Source organism: Lagopus leucura, unplaced genomic scaffold, assembly GCF_019238085.1.
Source record: "Lagopus leucura isolate 7727_CA_CO unplaced genomic scaffold, USGS_WTPT01 Super-Scaffold_100024, whole genome shotgun sequence".
Taxonomy (NCBI): domain Eukaryota; kingdom Metazoa; phylum Chordata; class Aves; order Galliformes; family Phasianidae; genus Lagopus; species Lagopus leucura.
Window position 1 is genome coordinate 9,649,475 of NW_024962276.1, and position 22,649 is coordinate 9,672,123.

General features: G+C 38.3%; 2 protein-coding genes across 11 annotated transcripts in view; both read left to right on the top strand.

Annotated features, from left to right (window-relative positions):
• Positions 1-180: 180 nt before the first annotated feature.
• On the top strand, positions 181-21,237 carry KIAA0753 (KIAA0753 ortholog). 8 transcript variants are annotated; one of them, XM_042879972.1, is made up of 18 exons: positions 181-437; positions 770-887; positions 1,909-2,521; positions 3,797-3,903; positions 4,186-4,248; positions 4,962-5,177; positions 6,277-6,487; positions 7,558-7,787; positions 8,272-8,441; positions 10,147-10,236; positions 10,455-10,542; positions 10,951-11,034; positions 12,306-12,476; positions 13,226-13,307; positions 15,147-15,267; positions 15,459-15,683; positions 17,369-17,482; positions 20,835-21,237. In XM_042879972.1, the coding sequence occupies exons 2-18, from the start codon at positions 798-800 to the stop codon at positions 20,965-20,967; spliced, it is 2,808 nt and encodes a 935-aa protein (XP_042735906.1). In that variant the 5' UTR covers positions 181-437; positions 770-797; the 3' UTR covers positions 20,968-21,237. The 8 variants fall into 8 exon arrangements, 7 of the variants coding, with proteins under 7 accessions (XP_042735906.1, XP_042735907.1, XP_042735908.1 ...); XM_042879973.1 differs by having other exon boundaries at positions 783-887; XM_042879974.1 differs by having other exon boundaries at positions 181-887; positions 10,954-11,034.
• PITPNM3 (PITPNM family member 3) overlaps positions 20,950-22,649 on the top strand; it is a 50,923-nt gene continuing 49,223 nt past the window's right edge. For all 3 annotated transcript variants that reach the window (XM_042879959.1, XM_042879963.1, XM_042879962.1), the window contains exon 1: positions 20,950-21,075. In XM_042879959.1, the coding sequence (XP_042735893.1) occupies positions 21,051-21,075 (25 nt within the window). In that variant the 5' untranslated portion in view covers positions 20,950-21,050. The remainder of the gene's footprint in view (positions 21,076-22,649) is intronic.

Consider the following 22,649-nt stretch of genomic DNA (forward strand, 5'->3'; position numbering starts at 1 on the left):
GGGCTCCTGCAGGGCGCGCGGGTGGTTGCGGCTTCCTGCCGGTGCCTGAGGAACGGCCTGCTGCGGGTCGCCCCGGCGGGGTTCGGTTCGCCGGGCGCAACTCGTGGCTTTCCGCTGCCCTTCTGGCCTCGGGCGGGCGCGGGTCGGTGAGCTCGGGGCGGCGGCGGCGGCGACGGGCGGGGCGGGCCGAGCTGAGGAGCGGCGGCAAAGTCCCGATTCGGCTGCTAAAGAAGCAGTAGCTTCGGTTTTTAATTCCCAAGGTCAAATGCGAGAGAGATAATTTTCTGACTATCTCGACACGTAGCTTATATTTCAAACTCTTCTATTTGAAGAACTCCTGGTGATCGACGTTCCTTTGGCGATAAGGCACGAGCTTGCTTCCCTGAGCGCTGCCCTACTCTGTTCTCACACTTCTGCAGTACGCCGTTCCCCTGTAGGTAGGTGACGGCTATGGAAGTCCTGTAGTGTTCCGAGGGGCCGTAACGTGAGCCTCACGGCCTGTGGCGGCGCTCCTCGGTGTTTCTGGGAGTGTGTAAAAGAAGGATGTAAACAGTAAATGTTGCGATAAGTAGCAGGAACGTACTTCCCATTTTGCACGCTGCCTGTATAAAGACACTTGATCTATTTCCTGTTCCTGTGTGTTTCCTCAGGTTGGTTCTCTATTTGTTTGTTATGCACTTAAGATTCCTTTTCAGAGATAGAAATAGCATGAGCATAGCAATAGTATGATTATAATAACTGTTAATAACTATAATAATGTATGTTAAAGTAACTATTTTCAGCATCGGGTCAACGTGATGGGACCAAGCAAGCCACCTTTGTCTGGTGCTCCATTTACACCCACTACCCAGCTGTACAGGAATGAAGCAAAGTCTTTACGAACACAGGTATTGTTTGAATATTTCAGCAGTGCTGAAGTGGTTTTCATTTGTGATCACTACAAAAAGATGAGTGAGACCCATTTCCTGATATAGGCCACTCATGAATGTGAGATCTTCATACTTGCTTTCACAACGCTGTCACTCATAATCTTAACCCTTTTTGGGATTTTTTTCCCTGCATGGAACTGAAACTGCACCTATAAATACTGTTTGTCTGTCTTAGCCTCTTACTTTACCACATAGTCGCTGAACGTAGAAACTTCATTCTGTTACTGCATTTTAGTTTTCCATTTATCCTTCATCATGTATCTGTTACCTTTGTAACTCTGCTTCTCATATGATACAAATAATACCTTTTTATATTGTCATTACAACTTATTAATTTCATTGCTAGAATTCTTTAAAGTCTTTGCAATGGTATTGTCTGTTACATTGTCATTTTGGAGCAGATTTTTCACTGTGGGTGCCTACCCAAAGGTGTAAATATGTATGCAGTGTTATTTACAAGAATACCCACATGCGTAATTCAAGGTCATTTTGAATACTGACGTTTATCTGAGTGGAGGGAATTCTTGCATGTGCTGGAGAAGTACCATAGTGACAGAATGCTGAATCATGGCCTGAACCTCTGATTGACCACCTGAGGCAAGCAATGAGTCAGCCCTGGGAGCACAGGTGAAGGCAATTCATCTGTGCTGCTGGAAGGGGTGGAGCCTGGCTGCACTTCTCCTAGACCCATTTAAGAGCTGACTGCCACTGGGAAAGGATCTCTTCTGGAGATCCCTCGTTTGGAGTTTTGCAGTGGGTCTAGGATGAGGGTAAGCACTCTCTCTTTTCTCTTTGGTATGATAACCTACTTAGCCAAACTCTCTTGTGTATTTCATAATTATAACATCTGTATATTCATTGATTACACAGTATTGTGATATGAAAGAGGCTTTGCTTTCCTGAGTGTTGTGCACTAGAGGTGCCTCATTCACATAAATGGTTGTGTGTAACATCAATTTCTGTTTACACTTTAAAACAGCTCCAGTTTAATAGAAATGTTCCAGCAGTTCCGGAAAACTTATCTCTCAGATTCTCTAACCCCCATCCAATTATAATAGAAAAACTGAAGTCATCTAACAATCAGAGAAATCTAGGTGGAAGTGATGACCCCAGTGTAAGAAGCTCTGGTATGTTTTCAGTGATATCTGAAGAGAGACTAAAATTGGCTATTCATCTAGCTAAAAGGGACATAAAACGAAGGCATCTTGAAGAGCAAGTGAAACAACAGGTGTTTGGAGATGCTGTCAATAAATCATTGTTAGCCCAGAAGTCACAAGAGCAGATAAACAAAGTGTCTGAAAGTCTGGAAAAGAAAATTGGGCTTGAGTCTCAAACTCAGCTGAAATATCACCAGAAACTTGTTGAGCCTTCCAAAATGAAGACTACCACCTCTGGTACAAAAGTATATCTCTACACACCAAATGAGGGAATGCTAATACCAGCTGTTTTAGGCTCTTCGCTCACCCATAATACAAGACCAGACCCCAAGACAACCGTTAAAATAAAGGAAAATAAAAATATTATTGAAATCCAACGGCTGAAAAAAGAATTAAGAAGTTGTGTCCAGAAAATTGAAGACCTAACTAAAAAAGGTGTAAGACTGAACAATAATTATTGTATGTAAATGCATGAGAGTTTGTTGATTTGTTCTTTTTTCTACTCATTGTTTTTGTCTTTTGTTTTTTTGTCTTGGATTAAAATCAGATTCATTCTAGATTTTTGAGAATAGGAAGAACAACTGGAATAGTTAGCTAGGACAGATAATAACAGGGTTTAATATCTTTGAGTATTTGTAGTGAGTTCCAGTTCAGCTTGAAATGGCAGTAAATTAGTGGCAGTCTATTTAATAACCTAATATTGGGTTAGACATATTAGCTCAAGCTTCTGACTGCAAAATGCAATACAATGATTAACCACATTCTTAGCTGTGAAAAGAGTCAACTGACTTACCTAGTTTATAGGTGTGTGGTGTAATGATTAATGTCCTTTCTGACACTGTGTTGGTCTAAATATGAAAGCACCACAGAGCTGCTTAAGCTTATCGTCTCCTCTAGCAGAACAGAGGAGAGAACAGGAAGAGCAAAAGCAAGAAAACTTATGAGTTGGGAAATAGGTGGCTTAGTAAGGAAAGGGAAAATTGAAAAACAAAGATGATGCAGTGGTGATCACATGCTATCTCTCACAAGTAGTGCAGTGCCCAGCCAATCTCTGGGTAATGGCTATGGTTCTCCCTTCACCCAAAACTCTAATTTTTTTTTTATTGCTGAGCATGCTGTTATACAGCATGGGATATCCCTTTTTTTTTTTTTTTTTTTTTGGTTTGGTTCAGCTGTCCCATCTGTGAGCCCTCACAACTTCTTGCATACCCCCTGCCTACTCACACAGAGGACATAGTTGAAACTCTGAAACTTGAAACTGTGCACCTGCTCCACAGCAAAGGACAAAACTTGGATGTGTTATCAGCCATGTTTTAAGTTATAAATCCAAAACAGCTCTGTACATGTTACTGTGAAAAAAGTAAACTCATCCCAGCCAGACCCATAACATTGCATTGGTCCCTTTATTATAACTACCTGGAGGTTTAAATTTATTTCTAACTTGGAGCGTTTTACTTGCAAGTTTGTCGTGAGATTAAGGAGTCATGAGTAATTTTATGAACTGTATCTGAAAAGGTGTGTCGTGTAAAAGTATTTAGTCAAATATTAAGCAGATACATAATGTAGAGTTGAAGTAGCTAGCTTTCATTACTGCCCCAGGATGCTCTGCATAAAAGATTCTTATTGCTAAATTATATTTGTTCACTTGGCTTAAACGAGATTTTCACATGTTAAATTAAGACATAAAACTTAATATTTCATGCTTCTCAGAGAGAGATGAAGAAAACTTAGATGCTGATGAACAGCAACAAGTTTGCACTCAAAGGCAGAAGCAAGCTGCGCAATCGGCTCAGATGCTGTATGTACTCCAGCAACAGGTACAACTAGCATTTCAAGTTGGGATGTTTATTGTGATAAATTTGACAGAAGTGAACTGAAACAATCCAGATTAATGGAAACATGTCTGAATTTCCATGACATTCTAGTTTGGATCTGAGTGGTGTGACCGATTTCACTTATGAGTGGTTTTAGAGATATGAGCATCACTGTTGAGGGGGGGAAAAAATCTTTCACTCAGATGTTACAGTGAAAACATTGTTCATTTATAGACATGGAGCTAATTCTAACTCATTTTCCCTGCTCCCCCTCTTGATGAACAGGTGAAAAAAATTCAGGATGACTTAGAAAAACTGAGTCCTTATAAAATCAAACATACTAAAAAGGTAAGATGGAAATTATCGCACAGAAATATATTTCATTTGGTCTCTTGCTGCCTTTGTTCCTTCCATCTTTTTCTAAGTCCTAAGATTTGCCTACAGTACTGGTGTGGAAAAGACTGTTGGCCTGCTTTTAGGTGGTTTCTACTTCGTTCCACTTTTCTGAATAACACTCTGTTCTACTCTTGATTTATTGTTTTTAATTTCCTATTCACATCACTCAGTCGTAGCCATTCTTTCTGATTTTCACATTAGTCCATGATCTTTCAGAAAGATAATGCTGTGATAATTGGTACTGTTTGGCCAGTATTGACTCAATATTCTCATGTGCTTTTCTATCCATCACTTGTATTTTCTTTTCAAGAAGAAAACAGATGCTGGGGGATGGAGAATGTCCTACAGTCATGTTTTTTGTACATTGGGATCAGCCCCATGACTTCATAGGTATAAAGCAGTAGAAATACCAGGAGTTACAGCACAGTTATAACACTATGCTGTTTTAGCTGAATCTAACATTGAATTTATGTGCAGTGTTGTGTAGTACCTTTAGAAGACTTCTTAAATGAATGTTTTGTTTTCCCTGAAAAGCGGCCTCATCTCCATCTGAATTATTCTAAATCTTGAGTGTTTATACATGAAATGTTGGTAACAATTCTGTGGGTAGTGTCAATACTTACAGAAACTAGAGGTACTAAAGTATATATGTTTCATTTTTCCAGTCTCGAGCAGTGTCCAAATTGGCAGCAGCACATAGAGGAGCTATACGAGCCTTGCAGGCATTTGCCAACCAGTTTACTGATCAAACAGGGCAATGGGTTCCTACCTGCTACAAGGAGCTGGGCAGCCTCATTCGACAGCTGTCACTCTGTTCTGCCAAACTTGAACTAGATTCTTCAACTTCTGATGTTATAATAGATATTTTGATGCAAGTTGAGGTAGGAATAATTGTTTTGTTTTGCAGAATATTTAACTTTTTTTTTTTTTTAATTAAAAGGCCATATTTTCCAATAGATGTGCTTCTAATGTTCATAAATAAGAGTAGTCTAAACAAGTTGCATCCTGTTCACAGGACAGACTGCTGCGGTCTGTGATGATGATGTTCTTGTCATTATTCACTATCCTGGTAGGATAAGGACTGGTAGTGATAGTGGTAACAGAACACAAGTTGTTGATTTGTTTCCCATTTTCAAGGTTGAAAGAATTGCATTTGATATGTTGGTTAAGTATTAAATATTGTTCTGCTGTGCATCCTTTAGTCATCAGTACTAAGTGAGTCTTTCTGCCTCACATACAATGGTGGGCGCAGAATTGTGTAGGTGGTAGCTACAATTTAAAGCTCTCTGCCTTTCAAATGAATTTTGTTAGTAATATCTGATGTTCTATGACATCTGTTGATACAGTACAAAAGTTCTGATTCACATTTCCTGCTGTAGTTTCTAGCTACATTATTTTTAAAGTAATAACCTACATAGCCTGAACTATTCTGCAATCAGTATTTAATTATTTCAAATAAAAACAGCTGATCCAATAGCTGCAAGATATTTTATTTACCTTAAAATATTATTCTAAATGTAAGAGCTGTGTTTTCGTTGTTCTGAACCATAATGCTTATGACCACTTTAACACTGGTTGCATCAGAATAGGAATGGAGGTAGAATTAACATTGTATTTCTCAATGGAAAATGTTTGTCTTATCTTAGTCATTTGTAGATTTTGTGTCAATTTATTTTTTAATGTGCTTTAAGTGGATAATTTTCTAGTCAGTTGTAAATTTAAAAACATGCAGACCTCTTCTTATATTATTAAGTTAGTCAAACAAAGATGCTTCTGCATGAGCAAGCTGTCAGGACAAACGAAAAAAACAACCAACCAACCAAAAACAAAACAAAAACAAACAAACAAAAAAACCAAAACAAAAAAAAAAACAAAGCCACATTAAATAGTTCCAGTTACTCAGAATATCTTGAATTTCTTTTTTCTTTATTACATCCTGTTTACTGAGAAAGTAATTAAAATTATCAATATCTGATGCAGGATCTGATTTCACTATTGGAAAAGAAACAAACTCCCAAAAAAGTGAAGGAATGTCTTTCAGCATCACATGGCGAATCTTCAGTGAACACTGTGACGTTTCCAGCCAGAAAGCAGCTAATAACTCCAAAAGGAGAAAATAAGCCTCTCATCTTAAAAAAACAACGTAGACAAGGACCCAGAAAATCTCCAGCTGCCAGAGGTCTCTTGATTGGTTTGTATTTTATTACTAAATTGTTAGTTAACTTGCACTCTGCAGTTCAGTTTTTTAGTGTGTTACATATTGCTGGGCAGAAGTGTGCAACGGCCCATATCAGTCATCAGATTCATGTAGCTTTGTTATACTTTTAGTGTTGTTTTTTTTTTCCCTAGCAGCTACTGTTAGGTGATTAACTTGCAGGTTTATATACCTCTTCATATTATCATCATGTTTTTATTTTTGTCTAGCTCCTTTACAGTGAGCTATGCTTGGATTGCTTTTCTACAGTGTATACCTAAATGACGCTTTACAAATTAGTTTTAATGGTGCACACAGAATATATCATATGTTTATGTTGAAAACACTATATGAACATATTCTCTTGAAATGCAGTCATTGTTTGTTAGCAAGTCTCCAGCAAAGTTGTTTTGTAGAAGAACCATCTGGAGTGAAAAGATGTACTAAAGCTTTGGCTCAGAATTTCCTTAGTTTGGGTAGTTTCTCTGCTTTTGAAAGATTGAGTGATGTGGATTTTGTTCTTGACAATCCATTCATTTCTTCTGCACCCCAATCACAGTCTCAGTACCTGGAGGCACATTAACTAACAGCTACACTGAAGTCTGTTTTCCACTGCCAGAGATTGAGATGCAACCTTTGGGAATTACTTCTCTTCTTCATCTACCTTATACATGAAAAATACTTTCTTCCCTAGTGTGTTTTGAAATAGTTGATGTCTACAATATTTTGCCACCTCATGAAATCTATTATTGCTTACTACATGACTGTGTATGTGTCAGTGTTTTTGTGTATGTATATACGTTCATATGTAAATGGAGAATGTGTTTTCTTGTATATTTATTCTTCAATTAATCACTCTAGCAAAGACAGTTACTTTAATGCTTATCAGGGAATATGAGGGTTGTTTTTTGTTTTGTTTTTAATTTTGATATTTTTGTATTATGGTAGAGCTTTAAATGTTGTGGTTGGGTATATCTACCACAACAGGAAAGTTGGATATAGACATTAAGATGATTCTTGCCCCTTTGAACTTACAGCTGAAGATTTCTTACTTATTTTTGATACAGATAAACATCAATACGTTGCAAAAATTTCAGCAGTTCAGAAGATGAACGATCACACTCATATGTTGCATGATAAATTCCAGGACGCAAATGATCTTCCTGCTCCACAAAGAAATACTGTTTTACAGGGAAGCCTAGAGGCACTAGTGAGATCTAGAGCTGTAAAAAAAGATCCTATCCTTCAAAGTGGCTCTTTAAAGAAGAAAGACATGTTATTATCTGCAGAATCACAGGTATGCAAGTTGTAAAAGAATTCATGCTTTCTTCATCTTGTCCTCTGGGATTTGTTATTAGTGTAAGGCACTTTCAGACTTTGTACTCAAATATATTTTTTTCTTCTGAGTTTAGAAGCATAGGCAAATAAGCAGTGTTATTTGTCTCCATTATTTCTGATGTTTATATTTTATCAGTTGTTTTCTGAAACTTGTGTTGTTGCTTATCAACAATCATTAATTCTGGAGTGGACCTCACAGTTTAATGGCCAAATAGAGCATTATCCTTAGAAGTGCTTGCAAAAATTGTAATAGCAAAATTTAAGCACGTTTTGTTATGGCACAGTTGTACTTGTCTTTAAACGAGTTCTAAATCCTCCACGTGTGTCAGCTGTGCACTGTAAAGAGACATGACTTCCAAACAAATTCTAAAGCAGAATACAAAATACTTTAAAAATTAAGCAATGGAGATGCATGTTTTTTATGTAATTGTGTTAATTTTAAGGGCATGCCTAAATCTCTGAAACCAAGGCAGGTGCAGCCTCCAGGAAAGCATGCTCGATTTCAAGAAACAACTATAGCTTTTCAGTTAAAAGAGAACAAACGATTTGTTAAGGAGAGCAGCATGCCCTGGGTGCCTTCAAACTCTGCGTTACCTCCTGCTTCACCTAAACGGTATGTTCATAGTCTAGTGAATCCAGTGTTCACCTAACTTTTCTGTGGAAGCAGTACTGTATCTGTACTAGTAAATAGGATGGGTTGGGCCTGCCTCTCATATTACAGAGGCAAAAGTGGCATAGCACAGCTCACAAGTGGATATTTGTATTTTTTTTTCTCACTCATAATAAAGTGGCCTCATTCACAGAGCATGGGGAAAAAAGCATTCCTCTATGTTTTTCCTGGGTCATATATGAATATCATCTGGAAGTCGCAGGCCAAAACTGCAAAGCACTGACAGGCTACATAGCATGCAGAATGGACATTCGCTAGCCATGCTGGTGCTCTGATTAAATTTTTAAGTTTATTTAACTAATGTGTTATTATGCTATTTGTGTCTGTCAGTCCTGCCATAATGGTTTTTGAAACTCATCAGCTAATTTCAATTCAAATGGGCAGCGGAAAAATAACAATAGTATGTTCCTTCAAGTGTTGTGAAATTACTTATCTAAATGAAGAGTTTGTATTGGTGCCTTCTCTGGAGGAAGTAGTTCTGTCATATTAATCGCATAATCATAGATTATTCTGTGCTGAAATGCACATGCACATGGACCATCACATCCAATGACTGGCTCAACACAGGACCACTCAAACTCTGTCTGAGAGTGGTGTCCGAATGCTCCTTGAGCTCTAGCAGCTCAAGGCTGTGCCCACTGCTATAGGGTGCCTGTTTCATGCCCACAGAACCATTTCCTGACCCCCCACCTGACGTTCCCACATTACAGCTCCATGCTGCTCTTTCAGACCCTGTCAGTGTTTCCAGAGCTCAGCACTGCCCCCCGTTCCCTGTGAGGAGCTATAGGCCACCATGAGGCCTCCCCTCCTCTAGGCTGAATAAACCAGAGAGGCCTTAGCCTCTCCTCATGTGCCTTGCCTATTCCATTTCATAGCCCTCCCTTGGTTACACTCTAATAGCTTTACATCTTTACATTGCGGGACTCAAAACTACACACAGTGCTCTAGGTTTTGTCTGAGGAAAGCTTGCTATTTCATAGAAGTTGTTTTGAACTATTAGAATTGCAGCAGTGAGGTAATATGTATTCCTTCCTTTTCCTAAGATTTCATTCTTTCTCATATTAACTTTGTTAATTACTTCCTCTCCATTTCTTAAGTGCAATTTGTTGGTATGTCCCTCATTCATTTTTCCATCTAAATATTTTATGTTTTCCAAATGTAGTTAACCTATTATCTCAGCGCTGCAGTGAGAATACAAATGTGATCTCTTGGTTCCAAAAGGAGAAAATATGTATTTTTTTCCTTGTCTGTAATATGGTCTAGGCTTGTTTATGAAAAAAATATATTCAGTATTCTGGAGACTCAGGTTCCCCACACTTAGTTTCCCGTGCTCTTTCTGGCAGTTGAACCAGAAGATTCAGCTGCTGGATCTGAAGTAGACTGTGTGTTGATGAGGAGCTTGTCTATCTAGGCAGTATTTGCAGATAGCCATGAAGTTGTCTTTTCACCAGTAGTGTAGGGATGATTGAAGATCGCTGGTTCTCAGATGAATTTCCTGGCTTATATGATATTGAAGCCAATATTAATTTTCTTTATAAATGTTCTCAAAATTTTCATAAACTAATATTCAGAATCCAGTTATTTTATTCTCCAGTTCTTATAATGAGCGTTGTGTAATTCTCCTTATGTAATTGTCTTATATTTGAAGACTAGCATGGCGTGAAGCAGAAGCTTCAAGAAGAACGAAAGTTCTGACTGATCTTAACAGAAGAGAAATGAAAAAAGGACAAAAGTTAAGGTAATTACTTGCTCAGAAGAGCTAATAAGTGGTACCAGAAGTTGATATAATCTTCCTGCTCTCTCCACCAGCAGTATGAAAAGCTTCTCAACTTTCCACTTCCCCAAAAAGTGGATTTATGTTTTTTTATTTTTGTTTTTTTTTTTAATTACTGTTGTTATGCCAAATTTTAAATTTTAACAAATTGTCATTTGTTCTTATTTTGTGCGTATGTCCAGGTTGCAAGCTGCTTCTCCACCTCAGTGTGCAGACAAAGTTGACAAAGCAGTATGTGAGCACCTAGAACTTCCATTGGATAGGGCACAGGTAGTACAGTCAGGCTCACGGCAGTATTTGAGGGGTACATTTATAAATGGTCAATATAATGTTTGTTTTCAACGTAGCACAAGTAAGGAGTTTTTTGGAGAAACGTATCAAATGATTTATATAGTCAGTACATTTTGGGATACTTGACAAGTGTATTTCCATTTCAGTATGTAGGCTTTAAGTTATCGTAACCAAAGCTGGCAAAGCTGCATTCTTGTTTTTTTTTTTTGATCATCTTTTCTTAGTAGTGAACAATCAGAACTGTTCTACACTAATCATAACTGGACTTGATAAGATTATTTTAATAATATAATACCACATTTAATGTCTCAGTATATTTTCTCTGCTAGTAATTATGACTAATAATACAGAAGGTTCGTTATTCTAAGTGGATTTATGGTTTATTAGCAGATCAATATTTCCTTGGAAGCAAACTGTCATTTGAAGGATCCTTCAATTACAAGACAGCTTTCAACTCACGCAGCTGAGAAGGTATATTCTATCTACTTGTCACAGAGAAAAGCTGAGTTTTTATCTCTGCCATGTGGCAAAATGCGTTTAGAAAAGTAGTGATGATTTTCTGAATTTAACATTTTCCAACACTGTATAGCTTATAATACCTTATAGCTCTCTACATCCTACCTGAAAGGAGGTTGTGGCGAGATGGAGGTCAGCCTCTTCTCCTGGGTAAGCACTGGGACAAGAGGGAATGACTGCAAGTTGTGCCAAAGCACACACAGAATCAACTTAGGTTGGATATCAGGAAAAATTTATTCTCCAAAAGAGTGGTCAGGCGCTGGAACAGGCTGCCCAGGGGAGTGATGGAGTTACTGTCCCCAGATGTGTTCAAGAAATGTTTAGATGTTGTACTAAGAGATATGGTTTATTGGGAAATACTGATGGTAGGTGGATAATCGGACTGGATGATCTTGGAGGGCTTTTCCAACCTTGCTGATTCTATGAATAGAGATATCATAGCATGGCATGGGGGGAATAGCAGGGCAAGGGAAAATAGCTTTAAACTAAAAGGGAGGAGTTTAGGTTAGATGTTAAAAAATGCTTTACTGAGAAGGCTGTGAGCCTGTCTGATAGAGAAAGGCCCAGAAAAGCTGTGGCTGCCCTAACCCTGGAGGTGTCCAAAGCCAGGCTGGAAGGGGGGCTCTACGCAGTCTAATTGGAAGGGGTGCACCTAGCAGAGTTGGAATGAGGTAATCTGTAAGGTTCCTATCAACCTAAGCAATTCTGTGATTCTAGTTGGTAAAACTGGACACAACTGAAACCTACAGCTTTGGCCTAGGTTTACTCTGTACTCTTCTATATTTATTCATTAATTTTGGCAGCTGCTGTGGGACTTCTCCTGTATGTTCTGTTAAATGCATGTTTTGTAATATGAGGGCCTTTGCGTCTTGCTCTTGAATCCTGTGTGATTTCTGAACCTGTGTTTAGGAACATAGAAACTTAGTTATGTAGAGAGCTTCATCCATGTTCAATGTTTTTTATTGGTAGGAATATACCAAGCTGTTTCTATTGATTTGGCTTACTAAGTGAGTGGAAGAGAAACAAAATTATTTGGGCTTTCACTGAGAAGTTGTAATGACATTTGGCTTCTTACCAGCAGGTGCTGTAAGAAATATGTGATGTATAAGCATCATTTTTTTATTTTTTTTTTTTCCCCTTGAAGTTTTTCTATTTCTTCTCTTTCCCCCTTTTTTTTTTTTTTCTCCCCCCCCCATTGACTGTGTTTATTTTGCTTTTTTTGGCAGGTTGCAGCAAGTGCAGATATTCTGAGTGAAAAGGTACTGGATGATCTTTTGGAAGATACTGCTCAGGAACTCTGGAATATGGAGCAGTGCGAGAGACTTCAGGCTGAGAATCTGTTTGTGGCTGATGGTCCTAGTCTGGAAACAATGTTGCAAAGAATGGAAGAAATTGAAGTAAGTTTTTAATCTATTCATTGGTCTGATAGGGCTAATTTCTGGTTTACTGACAATAAGTATAATACCAGTAGGTATCTGCATTCTTTAAAACAAGATCAGACTGGATTGTGGTATGAAATAGGAAACTCCTTCCAAGTCTCCCCTACCAGCACAAAACTGTGTAAGAACAGAAGGATATTTAACCTCATGGTTTTATTGCTAACGTTAGGATTGGCAGACCTAAGTTTGCTTGGTATTTTTTTTTTTTTGCGGCCGCCCCCCCCATGCATTACTTTTTTAAACTTTAATAAGCTTTTCCAGAGTGTTTGTTTCTAATCTTACTACACCCTTTCTGTTCAGTTACATTTATCCTGAATTAGAACTACTGAATTTAGCACTGTTTACTTGAGATCAATTTGTAAGCTGAAAGCATGAAGCTTACAGTATGTAATATCCATTTAAGGTGCTTGGGCATATGTTTGAATTCCTTGTTGGTAAGGCAGGAAAGCCCATCAGCTGTTTTTCTAACTGCTGTTGATCTGAAATAGGAGTAGTTGCCATGGTACTGGCAACTAGTTGAATCTTCTAGTCTAGGATTTTGAAATGAGATGATTATCTGTAATTTCATCTCCTTTTACTCCTTTTCAGTACTACATTAACCCTGCAAAATAATCCTGCTTTGACAAGGAGGATCATGACCTTCTTTCTTATCAAGTGATAAGTGTTAAGCATGTGTTAATTGATTGCTTTTATTTGTTTAAAAACAGAGATATCAGGAAACTGTATGCAGGAGATTCACCCAGATTGTGTACAGTGATTCAGAATTCAGGGCCCAAGAGGGTAAAATTGGTAAGTAGTTTCTTCAGTACAACTTACTTTCTTGGCGTCTCTGTCTTTTGAATTCAGAGACTTGAAATCAAAGAGATTGTATGTGATCATATATCACTGTTGTAATGAGAAAGTGTCAATGCTTCTGCATAAGGTTTACCAAATCCCAAAGAAAGTACACAAAGGCAAGTTAACATTCACCAGTTAGTTAGAGGCACTCATGTTACCAAAGCTGCCTGGCTGGTGAGATGTCTGTGCCTGCCATAGGTATAACAGGGAGACAATAAAGCAACATGAATCAGTCTAGTCCAAGTTAATCACAGAAAACAAGGATACTCAGTTGTAGCTACAGAGTAATTTCTTGCAAACAAGTCTCTTGTAGGTGCAGAACCTACAGGCAGTTTACTTGTGTTCCCAAGGAAATAAAAGTTGGTTTTTCTTTTTTTTTTTTTTTTTTTTTTTTTTACAGGCTAGTTGCCTGTTCAGTCCATGATTTGTGTTTTTTTTTTCATGCAACAGAACATTTTTGATTATAGGTGCTCCTTTGAGAGGAATGTTTCTGAAAAAACGCTTGTTTTTCTTGGAAAAGAGAAGGCTCTGGGGAGACATTGTGGCCTTCCAATATTTGAAGGGAGTGTGTAAACAGGAAGGGCAACAGCTGTTTATGAGGGTGGGCAGTGATAGAACAAGGGGAATGGTTTTAAACTGAGGGGAGATTTAAGTTAGATATTAGGAGGAAGTTTTTCACCCAGGCTGGTGAAGTGCTGGAACAGGTTGCCCAAGGAGGTTGTGGATGCCCCATCCCTGGATGCATTCAACGCCACGCTGGATGTGGTTCTGGGCAGCCTGGTCTGCTGGTTGGTGACCCTGCACTTCGCAGGGGGGTTGAAACTGATCATTGTGGTCCTTTTCAACCGAGGACATTCTATGATTCTATGAAATACAGTGCTAAAAGAAGGATCCATTCTGAGAACAGACCATTATTTTCAGTTTGCCTTTGTTGAGTATACATTTGCATGCGATGCACTGCTAGTGTAACTTAGTTGAAGGATAGGAGTCTTTAATACATACCACCAGTCAATACGTGTTAAGTTTTTAATGTTATCCTTTTAAAGGCATTTGTCATTCCTTAACTTAGATATTTTCTTATAAATAGTGGGTAGTGATTTTAGTGCAGTGAAGATTTTACACTGTAGTCTGTAACTGGAGTACATACATTCAGCTCATCTGTGAGCTGTTTGAATCTACTTCAGAAGAAAGAAAGTTTATTTTCTAAGTTTGAAATCTCCTGAAGCTACTTTTTTTTTTTTTCTGTTGGGCTCTTCATGACTGGGAATTTGTAAGTCTAAATCTTGCAGTGTTTAGTGTATTCTTTCTTTATCCTTCTGTTTGATTAGATACAACAATGAAGCTACGTCAATTTACCAAGTTGAGGATCTGGTCACATGCTAACTTCAGTGAAAATGCGTATGAAATCTATCAGTAAGATAGATAAAAACTTCCCCCAAATCTTGTTTCATTTTTTCTATTTATTGGATTTACTGCCAAGCTCTAATATACTGCATTAACTTTTGAGTGATATTTTTCTGTCTGTTCTAGAGAAGTATTCACTGATGGAAAACAAGCTGCACTTATACTAAAGGAAGAATGTCTGAAATGCTTAGTTTCAGTACACTGAGCTCCTGGATATCCTTGCTCGAATTTTCATTTTTAGGGATTTGTCAGCTTTAGTACTTGTCTTTTTCTACCTGAAGGATATGCCTATGAAGGAAGCAAAAGTTTTTGAGGTCCTAGCTGCATTAACTGTAGGCTTTTTATTTTCTTCCAAAGAAACAAATTTTAATGTTTTTTTCCTTCTAGATCAACAAATGGCATTAATAACTCAACTACCTACATCTCCTCATTCAATTCAGATAACCAAGTTAACTAGACAGATACAATCGGAAACTGACATTTCATTTGAAAAAATTTTCGATGACAAGTAAGTAGAATACTTTGATTGTAGACAAAGCTGTGGTGCATTTCTGCTGTGCACATTCATTGCAGTGTTTGTATTAGAGGGAATTATGCTTACTGTTTGAAGTCATTTTCTGATCTTTCAAAAAAAACAAAAAACAAAAAAAACCAAACAACTTAATAATCCTGATTTAATTTAATCTTTTGTATTTCCAGTGGCACTAACAAAAACAAAGAAGCTCAGGAGAAATTGCTGACTGGAAATAACATTCTGCAGCCCTTGACTCAGAATTCTGTGCAGAAAAAGTCCTACATTTCTTTCTCAATTACAAAGCATATGCTCCAGAGCATCCTGGATTACAGCAGCAAATACAAGCATCACCTAAACCTTATTTTCCATGAAGCAGTAGGCAGCTTCAATCCATGGCAGATTGCTGAAAGGTATGTGAACTACCTGTATTTTTGTAGGGAATCTATCAGGTGTTTTTTTTTTGTGTCCTTAATTCCTACCACAAGAGGGCATTATAAATCTTCCTATATAAAGTAAGTGTTTAAAAAAAAATGTTTAGAAGAAACAGTCCCTTGCTATGCTGGGAAAGTCCTGGATACAGTAGCTTTATTATAATTTAGAATACTTGCAAAATTCTGAAGATAAACTTTACAGAGGTTATTTTAACATTAAAAACAATTGTTTATTAGTTTTCCTTTCTGTTATGTCCACTGTTGTCTGGAGGCCACTTATCTCATTTTTCCTTAGACCTTATTACTCTCTGTAAGGCCTCATTCAGTGGCAACTAAAATCAGTAAGATGCTTCCTATTTATTTCAGTGGCCTCAGAATGAGCACCACAGTATGTTAATTATTACTCCTATAGCAGAATTTGTATGTAAGAGTTTGAAAAAGGAAGCGATGGAGATCAGGAAAGGGAGGAGACTGACATTGCTGAACTGGGTTCTGCTAGACAAATCAAAGAGCAAGAAAATGCACAGGCAGTGGAAACAGGGACAGGTGGTATTGTGAGAAGAGTATAAGGAAGCTGCTAAACTGTGTAGGAATGGCATCAGGAAAGCCAAGGCCCAGCTTGAAGTAAACTTAGCAAGGATGCCAAGAAGAACAGGAAAGGTTTCTACTTCTAATTGAGATACCTAAACCAGAAAAGGAAAGTCCGGGAGGCTGTACTCCTCCTAGTGAGTGACGCAGGCAAGCTGGTAACAAAGGCAAGGAAAAGGCTGAGGTACTTAACTTTTTTGCCTTGGTCTTCCCTGATGACTGCTCACCACACAGTCCTGAAATGTTTGGTTTTGTAGGAGAGGACTGGGGAAGCATGTCCTGTAAGTGTAACTGTAAGTTAAGATCAAGTTCATGACCACATGGGGAAGCTGAACATCCAGAAGTCTATGGGTCCCCATGTGTTGCATCCCAGTGTCCTAAGAGAATTAGTTTATGTAAGCCACTCAATGATTATTTGAAAAGTTGTGGCAATCAGGTGAAGTCCCTGGTGACTGGGACGAAAAAAAAAAAAAGACAACATCACACCCATCTTTAAAAAGCGTGAAAAGGATGACCCTGGGAACTACTGACCTATTAGTCTGTCTTCTGTGCCAGGAAAGATCATGGAGCAGATCGTCATGAAAGCTGTGTGCAGTGGAAATGTACACTCACAGTCTGAAACAGTAACAGAGCATCTGGAGGGAGGGTGGGGCCAAACCAGGGAAGCTTTGGTGCGAGCAGTGCACCTGAGTGACTGGGAGCAGTGAAGCCAGGATCCACCCTTTCCCAGACCTCATTTAAGTACTGGCAGTGGATATAAGAATATCTCTTGCTGGAGATCCCTGCTTGTTGCAGGGAAGCTGGGTTAGATAACCTTTAAAGGTCCTTTCCAACTCTAAGGATTCTGTGATTCTAATTTGGGTTATTATACAACACTTACAAGAACACAACTGTTCTGTGATAGTAGAATCTTTTCTTAGACTAGGCAGTAGAAAGAAGAAAAAAAAAAAAAAAAAAAAGCAGCAGTATTTGCCTTTTTAGATCACAGCATTGATATCACTGGTATGAATTAGTGAAGCTCAAAATCTGACCTCAGCCTTTTCCTGTTCTTTTTTTCCCCTTTCTTTGTACCTTAGTCTTGCAGAGGAACTAACAGACGAAGCCCTGTTTGATGTAGCAGCAGAGCTGCGGGATGTTTGTGAGGATTATGCTGAAGCTGTATTCACATCAGAGTTTTTGCAGCCAGCATAGTAAGTGCTTTCAAATCTGCTCCATTACTAAATGAATCAAGCTCAGTCTAATAGTTTTATCAGACAATCTAATTTTTCCTATTTTGCTTGTTTGTTCTTTTGGTCTGTGAGATTCTGTTCTCTAAAATGAGTTAAATCCAACAAGAATTCATATCAGATTTTTATAGAACCAAGATCATAATGTTCTTCCTTTCAGGCTTCCTGGATTTATCAGGACTATCGTTGTTGTTGTTGTTGTTGTTTCATTTCTTTGGCCAGCGTTTCAGTGGAATGATGTGAGCTGTTACAGGTGAATTTTATATGTTTTGATAGGTATACACATCCATTTGTTTACTTCCAGTAACTTCATCCATTTTTGTGTGTAAGCTACTGATGAGAATAAAATACTGGGAAGGGGACACTGGTTTAAGCTATGTCATAGACTTAGCTGCACTGTGCCTCAGTTTTCTTTCAGTTGGGAGAATCTCACTTAAATACCTCCCAAAGGAGTTATGGGTTTTAGTTTATTTCTGTCAAGAAAATGCATTGAATTTTTCTGATAGCTGTGTTGGAAGAGCAATTCATTATTGATAGAAATCTAACACCCAGATGAAGTGAAGAACAAAAACTGTTGGCTTTGCTCTTTGGAGCTTTATGTGTTGTAAAATAAAAACACTGTCTGACCACCATAAGGAATATATATGGATTAGTTCTTTTTAGAATGTGTCAATCCAAAGGAAGGATTCCCATGGCACAGTACTAAGAAGAGGTAAACTCTCACACTGGCTATAGACAGAGCTTGCACTCTTAAGAGTGAAGTACTCCTGTTTGTTTTAGAATGTCACTAATACATTATGCACAGATGAATCCTTTCGAGAGAAGCATGGGATGGAAACTTCCTTTTCTTTTAAATTCAAATTAGCTTAAAATATTATTTAAACCTTAGCACCTTAGAACTTAGTGATCCAGCCCTACATTCTTTAGTCTTAGCAATTCCATTAAAATCAAGAACTATGAAATAAATGAAAACTGTGATTTCTGCAATGTAGTTAATAATCACTCTACTAGTTTGGGTTATGCCTGGAATGAGCAATAAGTAAGGTTTATGGTACTATTTTGGGGAGCTCAGCCCTTGAGGTAACCCAAAAAACAGTATGACAGTTTGTATCCTTTAAGTTTCTTTTCTATAATTGTGTTGCTCTCATCAGGGTACGTTTGACCTTCTAAGACTATTTTTATTCCTTCTTATTTGAACATATTTTATTAAAATAATTGTTTTTATTGAAGACTTTTACTGTTTTGTTTGTCTTGAATTTTACACCAGAAGTAATAATGTAAATATTACTGATGTATGATTTTGTGTAATTTCTTAAATTATAAACACCATTTATGTAGTCGTATAATAAGTCTAATTTAAAATAAAAAATACTAAGACGTAGTGTCTGTATCTGCATGTATGCTCATGGAAGTATTGTCAAGATATTCTGTTTCTGAATAAACAGTGTGTCTTTCATAGGACTAAGCATATTTTTAATTTACGGTAACTTCTTTCTGAAACCATTTGGGACAATCAGCGCACAACCTGGCAGCTTTACAAGGCTCAGACTGCTCTATTTCTTCAGTGTAACGTGGTTTTCTGACAAAGTAATTGTTTTCTCTGCTGTGAGTGGTATCCTTTGGCTGATAATGCCAAAGTGAATTTTTATTCTGAATGAGACTTTGTGGTGTTTGCGTGTTTTCTTTAAGAGCAAATCTGTGGAGAATGAAGACTTTAGGTAGAAACCCTGATTTCACGCTCTTCAGTCCCTCCTACTGATGGAACTCCACTGAACTGATGGACTTTGTACTGTCTATTTACAAAGGCAAACTAGACAATTCAGGATGTTTCTACACTGGAAATTTTGTAATGGTGAAGTTTTGAGTTAAAGTGACTGTGTCACTGCTCTTAAGGGACAAATCAGAATCAAGCTTGTTGAATATTACACATGCTTAATTTTTGTTAAGATATGTTCGTGGAGACTATATGGGGCTGAAGCACATAGAGCAACCATAATATCGCTGCAAGTGTTAACTGTGCATCTACTGATCAGTGTTTACTGACCATGCACTTACGGTACTGTCATGCATCTGAATCTATAGCTTCTTTAAAGCTGAGTAGTGGGAGACTACAATAAGAAGTTTCAGATTTAGAATGTTGTATTGATAGGGAAGAACAGATTTTATTGGAACCTGTGCTGTTTCCTATTGCTGAAGGTCTTTAGGAACAGGTTAGATGTCCAAAATATATTATCTTACTTGGTACTGAGAAGGATCCCCTTGCATGGATCTGTAATATTTTCCCAGGCCTGTTTTTCATTTTTTACACGTAATTTTCTTCAGTGTCAGGGCTGTGAAAGGGATAAAACAAACAGGATGAAAAAATTTAGTGGTAGTATAGATGTATGGATGACTCCCTTAAATGCCAGTTCCTGCAGTCACATGTAGCTGAAGTAAAACTGAGGTTTACGGAGTGGTTCAGAGTGATATAGACAACAGGAGCGCATCAGAACAGTTTGGTGCAAGGGCAGCACCTCGCAGCAACCTCGCAGCACCATAGTGTTGGTGTGGTCACTTTCTAGCTCGTGCTGTGGACACTCTTGGCTCCTGGCTTGTCCTCCCTCCTGCTGCTTCCTGATAGGTAACTAGGTATTAAAGGAGCAGTGAAGAAAGTGAATGGCTCTGAAAACCCTCTATGAGGACGATGAAGACAGATCTGCTCATCTGAATTCCGTGAGCAGTTCTTGAAGCTCCTGAAAGCACACAAACTGCTCTGTAAATATTTAACTGTAGAAATTAGATCAGCATGCTTCTGGGAGTGAGAGGGTTATAGCAACAGTGTTTGCTCTACCAGTGCTTTGGAAAACTAATTTTTTTCTATTAATGCTGTACCTAATTCTACTGCCATTATTGTCACTGTAAGAATGTAACTTGAACTCCTTCCCTCTGTTTGGTTTGTCTTATCTCTGAGTTACTCCTAGAGGCTAACTTACTGTTGTTTCTCTTTTGACTGCTTTTCTCCATTTTTTTTCTTATTTTTTGGGACATTTTTTGAGATCTGATTCACCAGCAACAGGAGAAGGGGTTCTGTTCATAATGTGCATGTTAGCTAGATGAACAGTTTGCTTCAGTATGTTTTCTCAAGACCTGTCCTTGAAGAATAAAGTAAGTTTCAAGGACATGTTTCATCAGCAGGCCCCACGTTATCTCTTGCAGTATGTTTGGAGTGTTAGGTTGGACTTAGGTTTTAGAATGCTAGTCTGGCCTTAGAGAATGAAGCAGGTTGAGGGACAGTGGTCCTAATTGATCATTTGTCATCTGTTTCCTTGTGTTTCAGCTGTGTGTCAGTGTCTGCCTGTTCTCTCTCATATAATGCTTTGCTACGTGTAGGTAAAAGGTGCACCTTGACTGACGCTCCTACCACAGTGAGGAAAGCTGCTGACCATTGGGGCTCCTGGGCACTACTGTGACTTTTTTTTTTTTTAATGTGGAATCAAGACTGGGCTGGCAGAACCTCCCTTCTGAAATACAACACTGAGAAGAACTCACATAAATGCAGTGTTATTTCATTTCAAGTTGTAAGTATTACTTTACGTAGAAGGAAATGTAAGCTGGTACTCAAAGTTCAGTGATTACTTCCACCTGTTTCGTGGAGTTTGTTTCTCATGGCCACATTCTTTATTGTTTTATCCCTAGGAAGGTGTCTCTTCTCACTGAATAAACTTGGTCACTGCTGCTGAGCAATGTTTTTGATTTTTAATATTCTTCTTTTTAAAAACTTTCTTAAGCAGCTCCCTGATTTGTCAAGGTATTTTTGAACTTGTATAACCTTTAAAGTAATTATTATAAGCCTGGCTGTAAAAATTGCTGAATTCAGAGATAATTCATGAGCTGTATAGGTTTCCCTTAAAATAAATTCCAACTACTGCAAATGTGCAAATCTAGCTGTAGATTCCAGCTTAACAAACAAAACAAAAAAAATTGCATAAAATTCCCACAGCATTAAGGTTGTTGTCAGTTCTTACCTTTTCCTCATTGTTCATTTGTGGAGACTTGCACTTTCAGCCTAGCTGTGCCAGAGGCATATATACACACAAAGGGGACACTGTGATGGACTGGAACATGTGTCTGTGGTGGACTGCTGCACCCAAGAGGGTGCTGCTGTTGTGGCTAATGGCTCAAGTGGGCAAGACAAGACAGTTTTCTAGTGCAGAAAAGGAGCTGGGTGGGTTCAATGGATCCATTCCAACTCAAGATAGCCTGTGACTGGTTGGGGAAGCTGGTGTTACTGGTCTCAGCCTGTAAGAGGTAACCAGGGTGAAAATTCCTTGGTGACCACTGCAGCTTATGGCTGTATTGAGCTGTGTTCTTGATGTTTCTACTTGGCTTATAGGAAACATTGCACAAACATGTCATTCATTTCTTTCTGTGTCTGGGAAAACTGTGTGTCTCAGTGATAAGAGCCCACCTGCATGGCAGGATGTGTACCAGCAGGAGGAGGGAGACTCATCACTGTTCTGAGCCTGGGTTTCTGGAGCGGGCTGGCTCTCTGGAGGATACTGCAGGTAGACTATGTGTGGGTATTAAATTGTCCACCAGACTGTAAGATTAGTATCAGAACTGGGGGAGGAAGTAATAGGAATAATTAAGAAATGTGTTGAGTCTGACTAGCTCGTACTCATCTGCAGTGAACTGTTTAATATAGGGAGAAATGGTGTGGTTTTTTTTTTTTTTTCAGGACATAAATAATACCCTTTTTTTAAATGTACTTTTATGTGCTGGGAACTGTTACTGTTGACCCTGAACAAATATAAAGAAATGTGTGATATTGTCATGCTTTGATGCCTGCTTAGAGCTGAAGTCTTACTTGTTTATAGATTGCAATATACCCAGAGTAGTAGAGAACTCAGTGGAGCTAACTACCCAAGTAACATCTTCGCTTCCTACAGATCTTTTGCAGCTTCACTTGAACTGTTTGTTACCACAGCCATAAAAGTATTCACAACAAGTTAAGGCCAGCCTAGCTGTGCCATCTCAGCTGTGAGAGTCACTTAATTAGCAAGAGCAGATCTAACTTGAGTCTCAGTGACACAGATGGCATGGCAGGATGGTGTGAAGGTCTTTATTCTGCAGGGGAGGATAGCTACAGCCT